The sequence below is a fragment of the Chiloscyllium plagiosum genome, unplaced genomic scaffold, assembly GCF_037043375.1.
Source record: "Chiloscyllium plagiosum isolate Xiang-an unplaced genomic scaffold, Cpla_swu_hap1 HiC_scaffold_7, whole genome shotgun sequence".
Lineage (NCBI taxonomy): Eukaryota > Metazoa > Chordata > Chondrichthyes > Orectolobiformes > Hemiscylliidae > Chiloscyllium > Chiloscyllium plagiosum.
This window is the reverse complement of record NW_028270145.1, coordinates 72416850-72436464: the sequence shown is the minus strand read 5'-3', so window position 1 is coordinate 72436464 and position 19615 is coordinate 72416850. Positions and strand designations below refer to the sequence as shown.

The window sequence follows — 19615 nt, the reverse complement described above, 5'->3', positions numbered from 1 at the left end:
TGTTGAGGTATAAATAAGTGGCCTTTATGACAGAAGATAGGGGGTCAGAATCTGCATTGTGAATATTTGCTTAAGCCTGAGTCATAAGTTCGAAAGGGAAAATAGCTTTAGTCTTCCCATTATTTAATTAGAGGAAGTTATGCTTCATCCAAGAATTGTAAATAGTCTAACAGAAGAGGATTTAAATGGGCATCCAGAAAGGCAGAGAGAGAACCTGGTGTCATTCTTATACATGCGACCAAGGAATGGCTGTGTCAACAACAGATGCACTAAGGAAAAAGTGAGGACTGCTGATGCTGGAGATCAGAGCTTAAAAATGTGTTGCTGGAAAAGCGCAGCAGGTCAGGCAGCATCAAAGGAACAGGAGAATCGATGTTTTGGGCATAAGCCCTTCTTCAGGAATTCCTGAAGTAGGTCTTATGCCCGAAACATCGATTCTCCTGCTCCTTTGATGCTGCCTGACCTGCTGCGCTTTTCCAGCAACACATTTTTAAGCTCTGATCTGCAGTCCTCACTTTCTCCTACTTGATTTTAACCTACTGCGAATCCTCTTGCAAGGATGCCTTCCTTGAAGAAGCTCTCTTCCTCCCTCTACAAGGATTTCAGTGAGTCCCTCTCTCACAGCACCCCCCAGGTCATCTCCTCTGCCCTGAAGCTCTTCAGCCACGTCCGCAAACAGACTCGCTACCACAGCCACATCTCGAAGGGCTTATGCCCGAAACATCGATTCTCCTGCTCCTTGGATGCTGCCTGACCTGCTGCGCTTTTCCAGCAACACATTTTTCAGCTCTGATCTCCAGCATCTGCAGTCCTCACTTTCTCCTACTTGATTTTAACCTACTGCAAATCCTCTTGCAAGGATGCCTTCCTTGAAGAAGCTCTCCTCCTCCCTCTACAAGGATTTCAGTGAGTCCCTCTCTCACTGCACCCCCCAGGTCATCTCCTCTGCCCTGAAGCTCTTCAGCCACGTCCTGAAACAGACTCGCTACCACAACAACATCTCCTTCCGCAGCACCTGTCTACGGAACCGACAGATGCACTAAGTACATCAGTACACATAAAGCCATACAGAACATTAACTCGTAATTAATCTCGTATTCATACCTCAGTCTTAATTGGTGCATGCAAGAGACGAGAACTACTTAGCAAACTTTTTTTACTGGTTTGCCAGTATATATATGGCCAATTTACACACAGCAGTGTGCCTCAAATTTCCTTTTGTTGCTTATTACATCTGTACGTATTTGACAAAGTACCAGTTTATTGTCTAGGTAGAAGTTTTTTTGTCTATTTAGATAAATAATGTTCTTATTTGGCAGGCATAGATTCTAGCTGACATATTAGCTAACCATCTCCGATACAGTTCAAATTTTTATAGAAGCTTAATTTTAGTTCAGGTAGCACAATGATTACAAGTGTGCATTTATTGTAATGACACTCAACATTAAATTCAACAAGTTATTTAATGTATTAGTTAATCAATACCAAGCAAGTGAACAGAGGATCCAACTTGGTTCTGATGCTTCCAGTTACTCTGCTGATGCTTATTTTCTTGGTGTAAGAAAGGGCATTCAACTTTGGTAGAACTTAGAGGGCTCCATTTTGTAGAAATAGTTTAAAAATTTGCATGTTTTTCAAAATCAATGTGATTACTGGCTTGCAACTTATATTGCAGTCTTTGTTATTCAAAAAATAATGAGCATTTTAGTCATGTAAAAATAATAGATCAACAAATGACCAAATGTAACCACTTGTAAACGGTGTTTTCAGGTGAAAAACCATTTCAATGTGATGAATGTGACATGAGGTTCATACAGAAATATCATATGGAGAGGCACAAGCGCACTCACAGTGGAGAGAAACCATATCAGTGTGAATACTGCCACCAGGTAAGAATGAACTTAAAGTAGTTCTTGTCAAATGTTTGATGCCCAGATTCATTATCGAATTTTACAGCACAGAATGTGGCCATTAAGCTATCATACCTATACTGGTGCTCTGAGCCATCCATTATTTCTGTTTCCCTGTTCTTTCCTGTGGTCTATTTTTTCCCCTAATTTCAAATATTTAGAAATTTCACTTCACTCTGTATCCTTCTGAAGGAATATCCCATTCCTTTGGGAACAATATTGAAACTTTAGTTTTAGAGTACAGTCCAGATTGAACAGCTTTTTATTAATTTGCCTTCCATTTGGAATGAAAATGTTGCTGAGTCATATGAAGAAGTACCGATGTGAAAAAATATTTCAGATGTGTGTTAAAGATAGAAATGTTTTAAAAACTCAAAAGCATCAGTTGGAAAAATGGCAATAGGAACAAAAGACAAAAGGTCTGGAATGAGGGACCATATTTAAAAACTAAAGTATAGGAAGAGAGCACTTTGGAAACTTCTTAAAATCATGTTGTTGGCAGTGATATTCACTACCATGGTTACAGGTTAATGTTAAAACTGGGTAAGTGGATAAGGAGGAAATGGGAACAGGTAAATAAATATTATTGGGAATATTAAATCAATTAAGGAATAAATATCATTCTGATCTGAAACAAAAACAAATTGCTGAAAAAGCTCAGCAGGTCTGGCAGCACCAGTGGAGAGAACTCAGAGTTAAAATTTTGGGCCGAGTGACATTTCCTTGGAACCTTGACCTGGTTGGGCCAAAGTGACAGCTTCCATAATAAAGGCAAATTATTCCTGGAAATCCAAAACAACCGTAGAGAGTGATGGAGAAACTCAGCAAGTCTGACAGCATCTGTGGAAAAAGAACCAGTTAACATTTCAAGTCTAGAATAACTCTTGTTCACTTTCAGTTTTTAGAACTCTTTTCAGTTCTGAGAAAGAGTAATACTGGACTTGAAACATCAAGTCTCTTTCTCTGTCCATAGATGCTGCCAGATCTGCTGAACTATGCAACATTTTGTGTTTCTTTTTTAGTAGCTTCTATGTTGTGGCTGTTATGGATTTCTATGACTTAACAACTGTCTGCATTTGAAAAATCACAGTTCTTCCAATCTTTCTCCAAAATGCTGGGGCTGATCTTAAATCTGTCTTCCCTTTTATTACTCCCACTTGAAGCCAAATTACGTAACTTGACTTATCCCTGAAAATTTGAATATCTCTCGGGTTTCTTTGTAATATCATTCTCTTTCATTTTGAAAGCATTTCACTTTCTTACTGCTCTTCACTAGTTAAGTTTCTCATCCTTGATAAATCTGCCTGAATCTCTCTGTATTGCCCAAAGCATTGATATATTTTCTAAAGCAGAATGCCTAAAACACTTTATAACTGGGGCTTAACCAGTTTTGTTTTTACTTTCACATAATCCATTTCCTTTTCTCGGCAGAAGAGAGGACTGCAGATGCTGGAAACCAGAGTTTAGATTAGAGTGGTGCTGGAAAAACACAGCAGGTCAGGCAGCATCCGAAGAGCAGGAAAATCGACGTTTCGGGCAAAAGCCCTTCATCAGGAATTTCCTACTCCTCAGATGCTGCCTGACCTGTTGTGTTTTTCCAGCACCACTCTGATCTAAAGTCTGGTTTCCAGCATCTGCAGTCCTCACTTTTGCCGAGTTGATTTTAACCTTACTGCGAATCCTCTTGCAAGGATGCCTACCTTGAAGATGTTCTCCTCCTCCTCTCTCTCTGTCATTTTCTTTTCTATCCTATTCCTCTATAAAATGTTGGATTCCACAAACTTTTATCTGTTTATCTTCCACTTTCGGGGTCTTTTATTGCCCCAAAGTACATTATGCATGATCACATACTTTTAAGCATAGTATTACGATCTGGTTAGGGGCTCATAGCGTTTGAAGAAGAAATCCAAAACAACAGCAATAAACTAACACAACCACGATGCAAAGTTTCCCATTTTTCCATATGAAAAAGAAGTAAAGCAAGAATTATTATCTTATCACCAAAATTTACAAAATCTTGTGCTATAAACTCAAGTCTACTTTGTATCGCCCTCAATAGTTCTTCTGCCTTAAAGAATTCTTAAGGCTTATTCACTTTTCTTGGCATCAACACAAAAATATCTCACTGCTGTCCAGAATTTATTATGAGGTCTCACTTTGTTGTGAACCACAAACATTTTTGTAATGTTTGCCATTTTCCTTCAGTCTTGCTGCTAAACTCCAGTTTACTCTGTCCTCATTTAAGTTGAGCAAAGTTGTTTCTGATCAATGTTCCTCCCTCTGAAATTGAATGCTAAATTCTACCATGTTATGGTCACTGTTTCCAACGGTATGTTTTACTCTGACATCATTTATTAAACTTGTTTCATTAAACACTGCCATATTTGAAATAGCCTGATCCCTGGTTGGATCCACAACATGCTGTTCTCGGAAATTGTCCTGAATGTTCTGAATTATTCCTCGTGGTTACCTCTGCTAATCTGACTACCCTAATCTACACGAAAATTAAAGTCACCCATGATTCATGTGCTGCCGCTTTTACATGTCCTCATTGTCTTCTGATTTATTCTCTTTCCCACCATTTTTCTAATGTTAGGGGTCCTATAGACTACTCTTACCAGTGGCATATTTCCCTTTTCAATTTTTTACCTTCACCCATATGGATTCTACATCTTCTAATTCAACATTATGTCATGCTAGCGTACTTAATCCATTCTGTGCGAACAATGCTGCTCCACCATGTTTTCTTCCTGCCTGTCCTTTTGAAAAGTCACAAACCTCTGGGTATTTAGTTCCCAGCCTGGAACTCTTTGTAACCATATCTATGTAATGGCTATAATATTATACCCATTAACCTGTATTTATGCCAATAATTCATTTATTTTGTTCCAAATACCACGTGCATTCAAATGCAGAGCAACACTAATTTTGATATTTACCTTTTTTTTCCCTGCTTTGACCGTATATACTAATATTTTATCTATGTTTGTACACTCTGTCCTTTCCTGTCCAATTCTGGATATCATTATCCAAATGATTGCCTTATAATGCTGACATATCTTGTTTTGTAAGCCCAATTTTCTCCTGTCCAAACCTTCAGCTCATCAAATTAGTTTAAAGATTTCTCTACAATGTTAGTTACTCATTTGACCAGGACACTGGTCCAGCACAATTCAAAGATTTGTTTTCCCCATTCCAACTTTACCTGTGTGGGGAGATCACAGCAGGGGAGCAGCAGAGTGGCTAGTTTTTTTTTGTAAGTCTACAATAGCGAGTGGAGTGGGTTCTGTACAGGACATTGGCTCAGCCAGTTTTGGAGTATTGCGTGTAATTCTGGTCTCCCTCCTATCAGAAGGATGTTGTGGAGCTTGAAATGGTTCAGAAAAGATTTACAAGGATATTGGGGGGAAGGGGGGAGGGATGGGTGGGTGGGAGATTTGAGCTATGGAAGAGGCTGAATAGACTGGGGCTATTTCTCGCTGAGCGTCAGAGGCTGAGGGGTGACCTTACAGAGGTTTATAAAATCGTGAGGGGCATGAATAGGATGAATAGCTAAGGACCTTTTCCCAGGGTCCACTGCTGTGCCTATTGTCTTGTCTTGTCTTGTCAGGAATTATTGTGCTTTCTTGCATGTTTGCACTTTTCTATGCACTTTATGCTTCTCTGTGTATGACTATACCATCGTGTATTCTCTGTGTTCATATAGCACCTTGATCATGGAGGAACGCTGTCTTGTTTTTATTGTAACAGCTGTATATGGTAGAAATGACAAACAAAGTTACTCTACTCTACTCCAAATCTAGAGGGAATAGGTTTAAGGTGAGAGAGGAAAGATGTAAAAAGGATGTAAGGGACAACTTTTTCATGCAGAGAGTGGTGTGTGTATGGAATAACCTGCCTGAGGAAATGGTGGAGGCTGGTACAGTTACAACATTTAAAAGGCATCTAGATATGTATTTGAATAGGAAGGGTTTAGAGGGAAATGGGCCAAATGCTGGTAAATGGGATTAGATTAATTTAGGTTATGTGGTCAGCATGAACGAGTTGGACTGAAGGATCTGTTACTGTGCTGTACAACTCTGACTATGACAACAAGACGGTTGAGAAAGTATGTTCTCCAAAGAAAGTAGACAGTCAGCAAAGGAATATAGCTAGGTTAAGTGACTGGCTAGTATTTGGGAGATGGAATATAAAGTGGAAACATGTGGACTTTCCTACTTTGGCAGGAAGAGTAGAAATGCAGTGTACTATTAGAGAGACGTTACTGAACTCTTGAGGTGTAGAGCGTTCTGGGTATTCTAGTACAAGAATCACAAAATATTCATTTGTAGGTACAACAAGCAACTAAGGAGGCAAATTGAATGTTTGATTTGACAGCAAAGGAATGGAAAATAAGAATAAAAACCTTTACTGCCCTTGTAGATAGGAACATAGGAACTGGGAGCGGAAGTAGACAATTTAGCTCTTCGAGCCCACTCCACCATTTAACATGATCAAGCATGATCTTATCTTGGTCTCAACCTCATTTTCATGCCTTCTCCCCATAGCCCTTTAACCCAGTTTTCATCAGAAATATATCTATTTCTTGAATCTATTGATTGATTCTGCCTCCGCTGCTTTGTGGGACAGTATTTCAACAGATGGCCTTTGTGAAACTACATCTGGAATGCTGTGTAGGTGTTAATCTCCTTCGTTGAAAAAGAGTGTAATTGTTTTGGCAGCAGTTCAGAGAAGGTTCACTTGACTCATTCCTGGGATAAAGAGTTTATCTATTTAAAAAAAGATGTTGAATTGCTTTAACTCATTGAATTCTAAAAAAGTGAGAGGTGATTTTTATTGACACACACACAAGATTCTGAGGGGACTTAACAGGATGGATTAGGAGAGAATATTTCCCATTTTAGGAGAGACAAGAATTGAATGATACAATTTATGAATTAGAGGCCTTGCTTTTAACATGATGAGAGAAAGTCTTTTCTCCCAGAGGATTGAGAGTCTGGAGTTTTTTCCACAGAAAACAATGGAAGCTGGGTTACTAAAGTTTTTTTCAGGCAGAGTTAGATTTTGGATACATCAGTGAATCAAGGGTTATGAGCAGATAGAAAAGTAAAGTTGTGACCGTAGCCATATTAGATCCAACCTTTGTGGATGACAGAGAAAGCTTGAAGGACTGCATGGTCTATTCCTGGTCCTGAGTCCGATATTTGGTTTTATTCTTTAATGTCCAAGGAGCTACAAGCTACATTAGACCCAAAGCTGACAGAGTCTCTTAGTTGGAGCCTGCTGGACACACTTTCCTCATTCCTGAAGAAGGGCTTATGCCCGAAACGTCGATTCTCCTGTTCCTTGGATGCTGCCTGACCTGCGCTTTTCCAGCAACACATTTTCAGCTAGAGTCTCTTAGTTTCCAAGCATTAACCGATTGTGCCTGCTGTATATATTCTATTTAAATTCATTGAGTTAACTTAAAACAAATAATCTCAAAAAGCTCCACCCATCTCCATAGCAATGTGATATGCACTACCAGAACCCTGATGGGAATACAAAGCAGTTACCTTTAATTTCCAAAACTTTCCTTAATTCTGCAAAAGCAGATGAATAACTTAACTCTTACTGGAATAACTGCACATATCACATCTCCTGCTCTTTAGCTAGGTAAGATCCACTACCGGTATCACTCATTTACTCTAACTCTGTCCAGCAAATACAGCTTATTTTTCAATTGTATTTATTTTGGATGCAATTTGCCACTGTTTAAAGTTTACCAGAGGTTTATCTGCTACTCAGCCTACTTTCAAAATTTAGTTTCCAAAGTTAAAAAGCTCCACTTCTAACACATATTAACAATGATATTAGGCATATGTAAAGGTAATTACTTGCAGTGGTTAGTGAAGATTTTCTTGATTTGGAAGAATATAAACATTGGTATAAAAGCAAATACGATAGATGATGGAGTACCTCAGCAGGTTTGGCAGCATCTGTGAGAGAGAAAAACAGATAATGTCTTGAGTACATTGTGACTTTTCTACAGAATATTGTTGTCTTCACGAGTCAACTTTAGGATCGTTGTTCCTCCATTTACTATATATCTTGTTTTCTGTCCTTTGGTCCAATCTACCATGTTCCTTTTATTTGTGCTTTAACTTTAGTAACAAGTTGCCTATGCAGCATGTTGTCAAATGCATTTTGAAAAATCATATATGTCGTTGATCTTTCAAAGTCTGTTTATAAAGCACAAAACATCCAACAGTTTGAATTTGGTAATTCAAATTAAGGTGAAATTAACACAGTGGGAACTTGCTGCTCAAAAGATTTGTAATTGTCAGATCATTTGAATTGAACAGGTTCAAATGAATATCAACTTCACGAAGCAGGAGACCCCCAAACTGTGTAGTGACACTGAGTGGGGTTGTAGTTCGAGCTTGGGAATTTGAGCTCTGAAGAAACAATGGCAGCATGGAACTTGGACTGAGTTTGTTCGCAATGATGCCCATTTAAATGTTTTTTTCCCTATAAGTGAATGTGGCGTAATTGGCTACTCTAAGGCCCGATTGCTGCTGCAGTCAGTCTGTAGAGGGGTGTATCTTTGCTCATTTTGAGGGCAAACCTGGCTGTTTCTAGCAGTACCAACCAAGTGTGTGCACGAGTGCATACATGTGCACATACATTTTACTCTAAAGTTGCATGACATCTGGATTAAAATGGAAGACGTTGGGAAAATGTTTGGGAAGCACATCAGAGGTTATCCCTTTTTTCTAAGTTACATCATTACATAGAGTCATAGAGATGTACAGCATGAAAACAGACCCTTCGGTCCAACCCGTCCATGCCGATCAGATATCCCAACCCAATCTAGTCCCACCTGCCAACACCCAACCCATATCCCTCCAAACCCTTCCTATTCATATACCCATCCAAATGCCTCTTAAATGTTGCAATTGTACCAGCTTCCACCATTTCCTCTTGCAGCTCATTCCATACATGTACCACCCTCTGTGTGAAAAGGTTGCTCCGTAGGTCTCTTTTATATCTTTCCCCTCTCACCCTAAACCTATGCCCTCTCGTTCTGGACTCCCGGATCCCAGGGAAAAGACTTTGTCTATTTACCTTAACGATGCCCCTCATAATTTTATAAACCTTTATAAGGTCACCTCCCAGCCTCCAACGCTCCAGGGAAAACAGCCCCAGCCTGTTCAGCCTCTCCCTATAGCTCAAATCCTCCAACCCTGGCAACATCCTTGTAAATCTTTTCTGAACCCTTTCAAGTTTCACCATCGAAAAAATTTATTTTCATCAGTTCATAACATGTGAGCATCACTGTCTAGGCCAGCTTTTATTGCCCATCCCTAATTGTCCTTGAGAAGGTGGGTGTGAGTTGCTTTCTTGCACCGTTGCATTCCTTGGAGTGTAGATTGAAAGATTGTGGACTGATACCATATATCTTCCCTTCTCTGCATTCTGAATTGTTTACTTTCAGGATTTGGTGCTGTTCCACTTTTTTGATTTTTACTTGAATTTTCATTATTCCAGTCTTTTCTGCGTTTTTCTGTAGAATTGCTTCATTTAGTTCTTCGTGACCTTTCATTTCCACTATGTTACACTACTGTCAACCTATGAATGTGACAAACAGTAAGAAAAACAATAGTGATTATTCTGATCATTCATGCAGAGGTTTGGCCCACAAGACCTTCCTGCGTGCATATCCACAGATCCCTGAAGGTAGCAGGGCAGCTAGATAAGGTGGTTAAGGGAGCCTCATCACGTTATAGGAAGAATGTGATTGCACGAGAGTGTTCAGACATATTTACCAGGATAATTTCTAGACTGGAGGGTCTGAGAAATGAGGAGAGAATGTACAGGCGGAGTTGTTTTTCTTGGAGCAATAAGTCAAGTCTTGATAGAGGTTAAGCACTATTGAAGGATATGAATGGGATGGAATATGGTAGGAATGCATATTCTCATTCATTAAAGGTGGTCAGTAATAGGCACAGATTTGAGCTTAGAAGGTAAAGATGATGGTTAGGGATAAATCTTTTAACCTAGAGTGTGGTGGGAGTCTGGAACTTTCTGCCTGAAAGGTTTATTGAATGGAAAAATCTTATAACATTTAATAAATATTCAGTTAGGTTGCCACAGGCTCCAGGGTTATGGGCAAAACGGAATATGGGATTAGTGTAGTCAGATTTTGTTGACCAGCACAGACATGAGAGCTGAATGGTCTCCAGTGTGGTAAGTATCAATGAATTAACTGAGATCAATCCTGTTTTATAGGAGTTACCTGGAAAAAGCAATAAAAACCCAGGCCATAAGGGATAGAGAGAAGTATAAATTCCTCTCCAAGCCACACAAATGATTAAAGCCTTCAAGGTGTTAGCTAATTACTCTACCTAGGTCTTCATGATATTGGTCTTGAATATTTAGTCATTGATTTGCTAAATTATTTACCACTGGCTTGACTACATTTCTGTATGTTTCAGATGTTTTGAGTTCAGACCTCACTCCAGATGCTTGAGCACTTTACTGAAGTACTCAGATGGTGTTCACTGTTAGAAAAGTTGTCTTTTTGGTGCGAAGGATCAGAGGAAATTATGCTTGACAAATTTAATAGAGTTCTAAACAGCAATAATATAAGTGGGATAGATAAAGCGAAACCAGTAGATGTAATGTATTTGGATTTCCAAAAGGCAAACAAAAAGCTACTGCTCCAAAGGCTACTTCATAAATGTGAGCCTATGATTTTGGGAAGAATATGTTATTGAGATGGATAGAGGATTGGCTATGTAATAGAAGCCAGAAAGTTATGATAAAGGGATAATTTTCAAGATAGCAACCTATAACTAATGTAGTATCACAGGGATCAGTGCTGGAACCGCAGTTAATTATGTACTATCACCAGGTTTACAGAAGACACAAAAATGGTGGGAAGCCAAGTGTGTGGATGATACAGTGTCTGCAGTGCAATGTAGACATATTGAGTGGGAAAATGTGGTTATGCAGTTTGGCAGGAAGAATAGAAGAGCTCAATATTTAAATGGGGAAAGACTAGAAAGCTGTAGCCACTGAGATGTGGGAGTTCTCATGCATGAAACAAGTTCAGCAAGTGATGGGGAAGGCAAATGTAAAAAATAGGGAGTATAAAATAGGGAGATCTTGCTAAAACTATACAGGGCATTAGTCAGACCACATCTAGAATACCGTGAACAATTTTGGATCTCCTCTTCGAAGGAAAGATTAGAGGCAGTTCAGAGATGGCACTAAGTTGATTATGAATATGGAGGATCTGTCTTATGAGGAGAGGTTAAGTAGATTGTACTTATTGGAGTTTAGAAGAATGAGAGGAGTCTTTATTGAAACATGTAAGATTTGTAGGGGTTTCTCCTTTTGGCAGAGACTAAGACCTGAGGGCATAATCTGAATAACTGGGATCATGCAGTTAAGACCGAGACGAGGGGGAAACTTTTCTCTCTGAGGGTAGTGAATTTACAGAGGGCTAAAGTTGCTGGGTTTAGATTAGATAGATTTAGATTAGATTACTTACAGTGTGGAAACAGGCCCTTCGGCCTAACAAGTCCACACCGACCCGCCGAAGCGCAACCCACCCATACCCTTACATTTACGCCTTACCTAACACTACGGACAATTTAGCATGACCAATTCACCTGACCTGCACATCTTTGGACTGTGGGAGGAAACCGGAGCACCCGGAGGAAACCCACGCATACACGGGGAGAACGTGCAAACTCCACACAGTCAGTCGCCTGAGGCGGGAACTGAACCCGGGTCTCCGGCGCTGTGAGGCAGCAGTGCTAACCACTGTGCCACCGTGCCGCCCACAAGTTGTTAAGTATATTCATGACTGAGATAAACAGAATTTGAATCAGAAAGGGAATTGAGTTGTGGGGAAAAGTCAGGAAAGTGGAATTAAGGATGATCAGATTGGCCATTCATTTCAGTGAATGGCAGCAGACTCACTGGGCTGAAATGCTGCTAAGCTGCCATGTTTTATGGTCACACCTGAGAAAACTTTAAACTAACTCTTCCTCGTTCTCCCCCACCCCCAAAAATAAAACAAAAAAACTGATTGATGTAATTGATTCCATTTGGAGAAGGGCAGAGGAAATATTAGTCCCTGCCCAACAACTACCCTTAACCAATATGAATAATAAAGAAATTATCTAGTCTAGTCCCTAATTGGTGTTTGCTAAATCCTATATGTAAATTAGTTACTCCCTTTCCTTACAATACTATGCAGGAACTGCACTGCTGCATTTATATTCCATGGTACTTCAGTTCCAAAGACTTGCAAAGGATGTGAAAGGCACATTATGATTGATAGTCCATTCCTTACAAATTATAACAGTATCCAGAATAGATTAATGAATAATAATCATGCTTCTGCTCCATCAAAGTGTAAATTGTGTTGCTTTATTTGCAACTATGAATAGCAACAACCTGTTTAATCACAGTTGGAAATTTGTACACTGTTGACTTCTGTGGCCACGGTTGTATATTTTCACTTCAAAGTTAACTGAATTTGTGTAACTCCATATCAGTTTGCAAAATATTAATTCAGTCAGCTTTCCTGGGTAATTTTATATCCCAGTTTAGCTGCTACAATTGTACAATGTTGCATTTTTTTAAATAAAAGAGTCAGGAACCTTTATTTGCTAGATTCTGTTCCTCACTGATTTGTGTAATATTTTAATACACGAACAGTCCCTGCTGCAGCTTCATGCTGACCATGCACCTCTGCTCATGCTGCATAAGTTGCTGTTCTCTTTCCAAGTTTAATTTCTTGCATGTCAGTCCTTTGAGTTCAAGGTGAATAGCTTTGACTTGATGCCTCTTTTGAACAGTGTTTAACTACTATCAGTTATTCATATTCTCATGTAAGCTCAATGTTAGCTCAGTAAATATATTTCCTTGTGTTTCAACTTAATTTCCTTTTCACAGAGATTGTTGCATTTAATGTTTTATTGCCACACATGAAAGGTTACTTTCAGGAAATATTTTAAAACTAGAACTTTTAGATCTATTGGCATAATCAATCTGTCCAATTTATATTAGGTGTAGATGTTTCTTCCTGGTCTGTCCTTTATTATTTGTCTGCAGTGTGTCTGATTTTACATGCAACAGTCCATAATCAATCTAGTTGTTGTTGTATATCTGTAAACTGTGGTCTGTGACAATTTTAAGATACAAGTAATTTTTGTGAGCTTTGTTTTTCTACAGCTGTTAGAGCCTGATGCTTTTAAAAAAAGAACTATGTAGAGAATATACATTTTTTGCATTTATTAGAATTTAATGTTGATCCATGGAATTGACCCTAACATTGTGATTATTTCAGTATTTCTCCAGGACTGATCGTGTATTAAAACATAAACGCATGTGCCATGAAAACAGAGATAAAAAACTGAAGTGTGCATTGAAGATGGGCGAATTGGGAGGAGAGGCGGAAGATCCAAGCATTTCCTTGCAACATAAAGATAATCCAATACCACGGAAAAAGAAGCAAAAAGCAGGAGAAAAGTCCAGGTCTTCTGTTCCTCTTGCTGATAAAGAGTGCGCGGTAGAAAAATTAGACCAGAAAAAAGATGAAACTGAGAATGATTACTCGTCACTGTATAGCGTTGCTTCAAAAGTGAAGGATGAATATATGGTGACTGAATACTCTGTTGAAATACCACATTCATCCAACAGTGGTGACCCTTTAGAAAGTACAGTTGGAGACATCCATCCGCCAAAATTGGTCATCAAGAAAGTTAGCAGTAAAAGAAGTCAGAAACTAGAGTTGGAACCAAGTCAGGCTATGTCAGCATTATCCACATATGAAGAAAATAAAGTTACTAAATATACATATGAACTTATTGATAAACCAGGTCTTCTGGATTCTGAGGGAAACCATGATATTGATCAGGTAGATTCCTTACAGGAAGTTCCTAGTAAACCTGTGCATAGCAGTAACAATTATGATGATGCAATGCAGTTTCTAAAGAAGAAGCGCTATTTGCAAGCAGCAAGTAATAATAGTAGAGAATATGCCCTGAATGTAGGCCAGATAGCATCACAGCCATCTGTGACCCAGGCTGCTGTGGCTAGTGTCATTGATGAAAGTACAGCAGCATCTATGTTGGACTCTCAATCATTGACTGTTGAAATAAAGAACAGTCATGACAAAAGTGGAATTCCTGATGAGGTGCTGCAGACTCTTTTAGACCATTACTCTCATAAAGCAAATGGACAGCATGAAATGGCTTTTAGTGTGGCTGATACAGAAGTGGCATCAAGCATGTCAATAAACACTTCAGATGTTGCTGAGGTTGCCCAGACCGAGAGAGCTAGTGCAAGTTCTCAATCAACATCTTCAGACAAAGCCAGTATGCTCCATGAATATTCAAAATTTCTCCAGCAAGCTTTGGAAAGAACAAGTCAGAATGATGCATATTTACCCAATCAGACCCTTACTTTTGGAACTGACAGTCCTTCCCTTGCAAGTCAACCATTGTTTTCTTCCATGACTTCAATGACAATGCAACGTGGCTTTAGATCAAGCATGAATTCACCATTGCGAACAACATCTGAAAAATCTCACTATGGTTTAATGGTTGGCGAGTCCCAACACTCCTTTTCTTTTTCAAGCGAGGAGACAAATCATAGTTCTGTCTCAGCACAAGAATTCTTGGATCAGATGACATCTCAAAAGAAGGTAGAAGCTCAGCCTGTCCATCAGGCCTATCAAATAGGCACATTTGAGCAGACATTCAGAGCTCAGTACCAGAATGTAAGGGCTGGTGTGCCTCCCCCATACAGTGCTGCCAATGGACAAGTAAACTTGAGAGTACGTGGGGGTAGTGCAGAGTTTTCAGAATTTCCCTTAGTGAGTGTGCCAGAAGGAAGAGCTCAAATGACTGCTTCACCAGATGCTGCAGCTAGTCAGGCCTTTGGATAGTAGGAAGCTGTAATCTTTGTAATGTAATTGAGGCTAGCACTTCAAAATGACAATTCTTGTATTATGTGCTGCTCTGTATAGGATGGAGTGCTGTATAATCAGTAGTCAATGCAGTTTTGATTCAGTTTAAACATTTATGCAGAAGCATCATAAACTAGACCTTTCATATGCCAAAACGCCATTGCACTCCAGTGTGACACTGTTTAAAAACATATTTTCTTTGTATACCTCAGCCATGCATGACATGTCCAAGGTTATTGTCTTGTGGCAGGGGGAACTGTTGTTTAACACTGATGCTGTTGCTTTGCTTCACCTTTTGACATGCCCCAAGTATTTTGGCACTTTCTAAAGGAAAAAAAATCCGTCACTTCCATTTGAAGGATGTAACCAAACAAATATGTTGGTTTATTTGGATTTTCTTTAAATTTATGCACTTTTCACCTCTGATTTACTAAGTTCATAAACAAAAACTAAGCATTTTGTTTGTTTATATGTAGAAGAATATTTTAAAGAGTAATTGGAACATAATTTTGACCTAACTTGCATCTTCTTTTCCTGTGAGGAAGCCCACAGAATTGATGAGTGGGAGCAAAATGGTATTCCACAGTTATCCACTGAACATTATATTTATACCATGAATTTAAAAAAGAAATTTTATTTATTTTAGAATGAACATGTGGGAATTTAAGTCAGTGAGGACTGGTTTAAGCACAAAGGGTGCTTTAAAACTTACCTAGACATGAGATGCCGATTTCAACTCTTCAAGATGTTGGGCTGCCTTATTAAAAAGATATAGTTTATATCCCTATTTTTGTATGCTTAGTGTATAAAACCATTTTATGTTCCCTTGTAGAAAATATACCTGTTAATTTATATTGCAATATCTCTCCATTATCTGTAAAATACTCTGTCTGCACAGCAATGTTTCAGAATTATATCATAAAACTTATCTGTCATCCTACAAAATATGTTTCCAATTTATTAAATGTTCTGTAAATGTGATTTTGTATGCTATGGCATGATAAGTTTTAAAGATTGGATTAACTATTGAAGATTTTAATTTCCTATTCAATTGCATGATACAAATACTTGTTTAACAAATTTTCTACAATTGAGTCAGTGATTAAAAATCTTTCTTGCACACTATTACATTTTCTTCTAATATGGAGAAATACAATAGCCAGCATATTGTTTTAGAGTCAGCAATTTATTCACTGGTTTTGGGGCAAAACCTCTTCACATTGAGAGTGACAGCATTGGTCAAAATTCTTGCGATTTGTATGGTTTGGATATGTTACTGATCAGTGCAACCTTCGAGTTCCATGACTTGCTTTAAGAATGTTTCAACCAAAGATGTAAATGTTATATTTTTTATATTTATATCGTCTTTGTAGCGTTTGAAACATTCTAATATTTACTGATGACAAAGGGAGGAAGGAGGAGGAATTATGGTAAATGATGTCCAGCGGAACTCTTGAATACCGTTATAGCCTTTTTGAAATTTATAAATGTCTGATATAACTATAGTGAATGCACTTCAAGTTCATATATTGGACATGCAGCGCTTTGAGATAGATGTAATGTGGTACTATAAAAATATAAATTCTTTATGCCCATGTGGAGTTTAACTGAGACTAAAGCATTGTGTGTATGCAGTAGTTACAGGTGTGTTATGTGTAGTAGTACATTTCAGAAAAGCTCATGTCTGTTTCTGCTGTCCATTATCTTTTCTTCATCTTTTCCAAATCTGTCTGTGGGAAACCACCAATCACATATTGGCAACTTAATTATCCTCTTTTTCAACTTTCAACAATGTTAGCTACCCAAAGAAACATAGTGCTGTTAGCAAAAAGAAATACTTATCCTATTTTACAGCAGATGTACAAACCTCTAGTGTATCAATGAGCACAGAAGTCTCCACATTGTGCTCGTAATGACAGCAAGGCCAAGAGAAATGCTGACTCTGTTCATGAGAGTTTTCAGAATAAAAATAGAAAATGCTGGAAACAGCTGAGCTGACAGCATCTGTGGAGAAAGTTAACATTTCAAGTCTGTGAGCTTTCATCAGATATGAAATGCTAACCTTTTGTGTGTGTGCGTCTCTCTCTCTCTCTGGATAATGTCAGATTGAATGTGAGTTTCCAGCATTTTTTATTTTTATTTCAGATTTCCAGCATCTGTGGTTATTTAATTAACATATTTAAGTTTGCAGAGCCCAGATTTAAAGCCTAGTTTGTAATTGAGCTAGTTACATGTGGTAGGTTTTCACTGAATGGACCAAATGTGAAGGATGTCTCAGTTGAGATTTTGGGGTAAATGATAATTGATCTACATTAAGCAGTCACATTTACTTTGTAATTATATGTTTTTAAGTATTAACTTTTTTTCTCAACCTTGAAATTTACATCAGTGTGGTATCCAATACTATTATTTAAAAACACATGAGGCAACTGCAGTATTGTCATAATAAAATGTTGTACTGCTACAACAGTGACGCAGCACAGTTTTGAAGTGCTGTGTACATTTTATTGCCCATGAAATTCATCTTGCACTGAACACTGCTTCAAATCAGTACAATAAGTTATTTTTAAATTCCTACCGATATTAATGATAACTGAAAAAGCAGTTAAGTCTCAATGATTTCACGTGATTTATGCCCTCTAAATGTGTTTAAAATCACCATGTCTGATTAGTTCCCCTGCTTTTATTCTAGCTTATAGCATACATAATAAAAATGCATTGCTCTTTTTACCATACTTCAGAATGAATAACATGTACAATGTATTTTCAAAAAAAGTTAAAACCTGCACTTTTAAAATGCTTTCATTAGATCATCTGAGAGAATGTACAGTAAAATGATTTTCAACCTGCAATCCAAAACCTTATTTCAGCTTTATAGTATTCAGAAGTTCTTACATAATTATATCCATTAAAGTATCTTCTAATAGAACTGCCAATGTGTTGGATAGACAACATGTAAGTGTGATTCTTTACAGTTGATCTAGTGATCTAAGCTGGTAATGGCCTGGGTACTTTTTAGTGTATAATTGAATCTTCACTGATTACAAATATGGTTTCATTCAATATTCACTTTTATGGCTCTTTTTATTGAAACAAATGCATTCCGAGAATGAAAAGTTATATGTATTGGTGCAGGATTTTTGCAAATATCTATTTTAATGTGCACATTATTTTGTTTTCATTTATGACCCAGTATTTTAGCATGAACTGTTGAGATTTTGGATGAGGATGGGGACAAAGCGCAAACCTGACAAAGTAATTTATTGTAACCATAAGATCAAAAATTGATTAAACTGAAACAATGTTTAAGGGAAGTACTCTTCTTCTTGTATAATTACTTAGACAATTTATTTTTCTGTTGAACTTGGGGTTGAAATGGAAGGGAATCTTACTACTATGGCAGAGGGTAAACTTGAAATTGTATTTGATATTCTGGTATAGTGGAAATTCTAGAAGTACAGTCCAAATTTATAACTCTATTTTGTCTAAAGCTTAGTTTATGTACATAATTAGACTACAGCTGTCCACTACTTTCCCATCTATGATGGTAGCGAGAGATTGACACTGCATATCTATACAGAGCAGCAAAATGAATAACCATTAACATAGGTAAAACCGCATCAAATTTATAATAGCAGTTGCATAGACTTTATGTTATGTTAGCCATTTATACAGAGATGGATTTGCCAAGTGAAAGTTTATTCTGGTCTCTTTTAGTACACTGGTCATTTTTATACGTAAGCTTGCTTTTCTATTCGTGTAGAAATGTTAACTAGAGAGATCAGTTTTGAAGTAAATTGTAAAAGTTAAATTTGTTAAAAATTCTGTTGGGCACAGCCTATGTACAAAAATATTTACCCTTTTTTGTTCATTTGTTCACTACTCCACAATCAAGTTGAATGGGAGACTTTGTGTTTATAAGTGTCAGCAAATCTGTCAGGCTTTGTTCGCCCCACATAAAACTTGTTCATTTAACTTCAGTATCTTAACATTCAGGTTTTAAATTCTGGTGTGCAAATATTTGAGGAATGGATTTATCAGTACTACATACTGATACAGCAAGGTTGATTTGCAATGTGTGATCAAATACTGTGTAGATATGTAATAAAGCAAAATCCTACAATATGCTTTAAACAGTTATCAAACGATATACAGTACTTTCTAAACTGTGTATGAGAGAAATTGAAAGTATCACATTTTTGTCTTTAAGAGTCTTTTTAATGCATAGTTATAAATAAATGTTCAGAAACAAGTTATTATTGTTGGTCTTTATTTAATTAAATCATGGTAATGAGTGACAATATTTGAGGATAGGGAATGCACCAAATTTTGAAGAATTCTGCTTGCAAGAAAATATTTGGATTTGTAACACTTGTGTTTGAAATCCACTTGTTCTCATCTGACTCCACATCTGTGACAGTCTTTTTAATCACTGTTCGAAGATGTTTTTCCTGTACGTTTTCTTTAGATTGAAATCAAGACATAGGACATTTATTTTTATTTGCAAAATGTCATTGAATTAGTATCAAAACTTTTATGAATTTACATGATCATTGAGTGTATTTTTTAAATTGGTGATGCCCTTTTTGGGAATGCCAATTTGTAATTTTACTGACCATGTTCTGCATAAAAATAAGCCTAGTTCTCAAAATTCAAGTTTTTTTTCAGGAAATGAAGTAGTGAATATAGTTGTATTTTTATACAATTCTCCAGTGAATAACCTTCCAAAGATACA

At 37.5% G+C, this 19615-nt stretch overlaps 1 protein-coding gene across 4 annotated transcripts in view; it reads left to right on the top strand.

Moving 5' to 3' along the window:
* znf148 (zinc finger protein 148) overlaps positions 1 to 19134 on the top strand; it is a 67221-nt gene extending 48087 nt beyond the window's left edge. For all 4 annotated transcript variants that reach the window (XM_043693962.2, XM_087989175.1, XM_043693961.2 and 1 more), the window contains 2 exons: positions 1771 to 1889; positions 13258 to 19134. In XM_043693962.2, the coding sequence (XP_043549897.1) occupies positions 1771 to 1889; positions 13258 to 14859 (1721 nt within the window). In that variant the 3' untranslated portion in view covers positions 14860 to 19134. The remainder of the gene's footprint in view (positions 1 to 1770; positions 1890 to 13257) is intronic.
* Positions 19135 to 19615: the final 481 nt, after the last annotated feature.